The sequence below is a fragment of the Sphaeroforma arctica genome, assembly GCF_001186125.1.
Source record: "Sphaeroforma arctica JP610 unplaced genomic scaffold supercont1.191, whole genome shotgun sequence".
In the NCBI taxonomy this organism is placed as follows: domain Eukaryota; class Ichthyosporea; order Ichthyophonida; genus Sphaeroforma; species Sphaeroforma arctica.
Genome location: NW_014040367.1, coordinates 105,977 through 110,960, shown reverse-complemented (window position 1 = coordinate 110,960; position 4,984 = coordinate 105,977). Strand labels below are relative to the sequence as shown.

Below are 4,984 nucleotides of genomic sequence, written 5' to 3'. Positions count from 1 at the left end.
CGGGCCGAAAATTAAGAAGCGTTCCAGATTGACTATATCCGTATTTTTATTTAATCCCAATATGTTTTTGGCAACTAAGTATTTCCTAAATGACCTGCAAAGGAGTCAAGGTCGTAGTACAAGCAGAACACCTTTTATACTCCTGGAGTCTAACACTACATAGGAATCCTCCAAAACACGATTAATACGTCTATATTTGCATAATTAGTAAAGTTTCAATGTTGTCACGTACAGATATTGTCAAAAAAATAAATATCGTTTATGCATTCTTATAACCGGAATGCAAGCTACAGCTGCTAAAATCGAGAAAAGTGTGTGTTCGCCAATTGATGTGACATGCAGTCGATTGCACGATGAATCTCAATTCCTAAACTTTTGGTCAAAACTCACTACATATTCACCCACAAGTGATTACAATATCATTATTATAGTTTAATTATGCTTATGCAATATATTTTAATACGCACACCGAATGGATGTCATTGCTGGGCATGCATGCTCGTGGATGGTGATTTTGAGCAAGTATAATAAGTCCTCTATAACACAATGATAGGTTCTAAACAGATAATACTTGCATTTATTATATATGAGAACCCTCAGAAAGTTTAAACTGCTAATATGAGACATGGAAATCCAGGATTTGACATGGGTCGAAATGTTCACAATCCTGTTCATAAAACGATACATAACTGTATGAACCAGTAGAGGTATCAACCTGGCGCCGGTGCATTTTTTTTTGAAATGTTTCTAGAAAAGTCTAGAAAAACAAATTAGGATTATATCCAAAACCAGATATAGTGAATTAGGTTTACTTCTTAAAAATCAGGTCCCCTTAGTACATGGATGAGGTGTTAAAAAAAAAAAAACTAATATACAGAGCCTCAATGATAGTGAGGGACTGTCCCTAAAAACCCCGGTGTCCCTTAGGCGTTAGTTTTAGGGGCGCGGGCTCAGGCGGCAGGCCTCAGAGGACAGAGGCTCAGGGCGCTTAGCCGCTCAGCGCCTCATCCCCTCAGACTCTAGAGAGTGGCAGACAAAGCTCAATGCGTAAATAAAACTTTTATTACATGCCGATGTAAGCGTTGAGGTTCAATTTTTATTACATACATGGTCCGATGGATTTCAGCTGGGGTATAATTTCTAGGACCGCAGATCTGTCCCCAGTAATAGTTTGTTGATAAATCCGCAGGCGCAAAGTTGTAGTCAAAAGTCAAAAGTCAAAAAATTGGCGAGCTTATAATTGGTCGATACTCTTAATATAGCCCACTTCGTGGATTTTTGGTGCACATTCGAAGTGCAGTCTTCGAAGTTTCGTTGGGCATATTTGAGCTACATAGACGTTAAAGTACAATTTTTATTCAGCATACACATAACGTATTGAGCTTAGGACTGACAGAGTTCATTGTCATTTAAACTTTGAAAGTAAACAAAAAACTAAAAAGGAACTCTTCTCTCTCTCTCTCTACTCTACTCTAGAGTAGAGAGAGAGTAGAGCTAGAGAGAGAGAGAGAGTATCTCCATATTAGTCTACTCTTCTGGTTCTAAGGCTGGTCTCTGGAGTACTCCTGATACAATAAGTGTTCACAGCGGTGTAGCGTGTGTGGGACTGACTCTCTGACAGACTGAGAGACTGTGAGTGTGGGTCCGTGACTCTGTGGGCCCTGGGGGGCTCAGGCCACTCAGAACTTCTGAAGTATACAGCTAGGCACCAGAGCAATAGTGTGTCAAAAGAAGATTTAGGCGGCCGACCATGCGAGAGTGGCGGAAATATTCTATCAGGTAGGATCGCTAGAAGTATAGCGTTGGGACACTGGGGCTGTGGCGGTGAGTGTTGCGGCAAAGTCACAGACAGTAAAATTGATACGTTGAGTGAGTCTAGATATAAACATAATTCTAACATTAAGGATCCAGGACAAATTGTGTGGGTGTTGTAGTAAGGGTAGTGGTAGGTCTGAAGAGGGGTGTATAAGCATGTATCTGTCCGGGGCGTAGTGAAGTTGGGAATATGTCTATTGTGAGATTGTCGGAGATATTTAAGATGGGAGTGAATCATTGCAGGCTGGATCCACGCATCACTACTGTGAGATTTTGGATATACATATACTCCTGGTAGGACCTATCAGAACAAGGAGAACATTCACGCAGTTTGAGGCGAAGTTGTGACTGTCGAGTTTAAGTGTCTTGAACACAACCAACAGTGTGCTCCGGCGCCATCGGAACCCATAGTAAACCAGAACATCTGTAAGTCCCAAAGGAGCTCGATATTGATAGATTAGACATGTTAGGGTGTTTTTTTTCTGTCTTCGTAGTCTCTATCGAAAGACCTACTGGGATTCTGTAGTTTAGATTTTTCAGCCTTGATTGCCATTTGAAAATCAAGGCCGAGGCCGTGATAGGCGAGATACGAAAACATTGCATTTGATGCCAGTTGTAATCGATGATAGAGATGAGGAATAAGTGATATTACAAGATGGTCTCGTCCTGAAGAGCGGTACACGAGGTCCCAGATAGTTCCACCGAGGTCTCTTGATTCAAGCTCTGTTGTAAGAAAAAGAATGGTGAAATGATGTGCGCCAGTAGTAATGAGCGTATACACAATATTTGTGGCAATATTGGCATTAGAGCTAGTACCACGGGCCAGGAACCTGAAGGCCGTTGCGTGTGATGTGACTCAAATAAAATAAAATTTCAATAAGTTTCTCTACCAAACCATTGCTACGGTGGTCGCCAATTGTGGAAAATTGTGATCAATACCCTCATAGCGGTCCCAAGTCTCAAAGCCGTTGGAAAGAAACGTGAGTGTCCTTGTTGTAACACTCGTACTTTCTTGTTGTAGCCCATTGTTCGGAATTGATTTCGTCGTCTCTACTAGAGATATCTATAGAAATAATTGCATCTCTTTATATAACGAAGGGGCCAGAGGCCCAGACCCTCTCTATGTAACGCCCAGAAGCCCAGAAGCCGTCCAGAGCCCAGAGCCCAGAGCCCAGGCCCCAGAGCGCAGAGGGCTGGGTTGGTAAACGACGCCGACATTTGGGCAAACGACATGTCATACATGTCGCGGCGACATTTTGTAGGACATGTCGGTCGCGATATGGTGTCGGCAGGTTTGCTGGTGGTTGTATCGTCGCCTACATTCAGTCATACACATATCGAGACGACATCTTTTCAGGGGTGTATGTTGTTGTCGTATACCAACCCAGCCAGAGGGCCATGCCTTCATAAATACTCAATATGTACATCGATAGTTTTGTTTTTGTTTTTTTATAACTAAATTACAGAAATCGTGAGCTTGTCCCTCCATGATGTTTTTTAAATATCTTCGACTCTGTCCGTCTGTCCGTCCGTCACACTTTTGCACAGATAAACTGATAAAGACCCCCACCTTCTGACTATAAAAAAATGGCTTCGTTTTTTAGCCCTCTAAAAAGTAAAAAAGAAACACTAAATATTAACCAATTTTGGTTTGTTTTCTAAAAGAAACAAAAAAAACAAATAAGGCAGCGAATAATTGCCATGACAACCACTTGAAACACAATTGTGCGTGGCGCCCCCGCCCCTCTGACCCCCTCCTCATCCCCTGGCCAAGTTTTATTCCAGTTTTGTTGGCAATACGATAGGAACATAAAAACAACTCTTGAATTCTGCGTTGGAGATCTTTCGGAAACAACTTCATACCTTCAGTAGTGATACGTAGTACATATCACAGAATGCCTAATATGTGCGCGGATTGTGCAACGATCTGCACACCCAGTAAAGTAACATACCCACACCCCTTAGACGACCGCGCACGCAAAAGTTCTCGCCATTGGAGATCGATAAATTACATCCCAGGTAACAAATACAGACGCGCTATTCTCGTAGGTGTTGGGCTTGTTGTCTTATGGTACCTTCACAGTTGTAAGCTAATACCTCCACATATAGCGAGCGACGGAGGCGTGCATTCAAAAATAGCGTTTGGCACGGAACGTGATGTATCTGCAGGATCCAATTTACTAGTAGACAGGAAGACTATAAACGATTCGGATGCAATACTTGAGAGAATCGATATAGATACAGATACTGAGATAGCCACTGCAAATCGATATAACACCGAACATGTGGGTATGGACAGAGATCACATATCTGGTGGTGGTACATCATCGGAAGATATGAAATTAGATGACGGTGATGCTGCCGTTGAAAAGCAAAAGAATAGGAAAAACACACAAAGTATAGATATAGTTGCTGATAAAGATGATATTGTGATCGACGCCAACAGGCCCAGCCTCATAAATACATCACAGACAACATACATGCAATCCGATAACATAGGAGGTGCGGGTAAGTCGACTTTCTCAGGAAGAGTTGCGGCAGACATATCGGATGGGCAACAACGTGTAAATACGTTGAAAAGTTTCTCAAGTCGACTGTCGCAACAGGGATCCCTGGAAGGTTCCGATGTCTCTTTGAAAAGTATACAGATACAAACACCGGAAGTTTCCTTGCAAAAAACAAATAAACAGCAAGGATTTCAAGATGAATTTGTAAGGGAGCCCACTGATGAGTTTGTCCCCAGGGCTAATGATGAACGCCTGAGCTATGTATTGAATTCTGCCGCAGGCGTGCAAGGACTAACTGCAGATACTGGATTATCGTTCATTCCCGAATATAGCCCGGAAAGTATGTTCTATCGTATGACTGGAGACCAGGTCTAAGTTGATGAAGTGTGCACAACTAGTATGCTCAGTGTAGATATGAGTGTATTACAGAGAAAGATAGATTTGTGAAGATAGAAAACTACAAAATCTCGCACACGCACACGCACATTCACCCACACACACAAACACACTATCTTGAACACGAACACACAAGCTCATACACACGCACGCACGCACACGCACACACATACACACGGGTGTGTGCCACACATGAACACATACCGCACACATACATATTTTCATACCCAGGCACAAACATTAACACACAAAAATACATATGTATA

At 42.3% G+C, this 4,984-nt stretch overlaps 1 protein-coding gene across 1 annotated transcript; it reads left to right on the top strand.

Moving 5' to 3' along the window:
- Positions 1-3,710: 3,710 nt before the first annotated feature.
- SARC_03661 (hypothetical protein) lies at positions 3,711-4,697 on the top strand (the record flags this gene model as incomplete). The annotated part of the gene is made up of 1 exon (XM_014302544.1): positions 3,711-4,697. The coding sequence occupies one exon, from the start codon at positions 3,711-3,713 to the stop codon at positions 4,695-4,697; it is 987 nt and encodes a 328-aa protein (XP_014158019.1).
- Between the last annotated feature and the right edge of the window lie 287 nt (positions 4,698-4,984).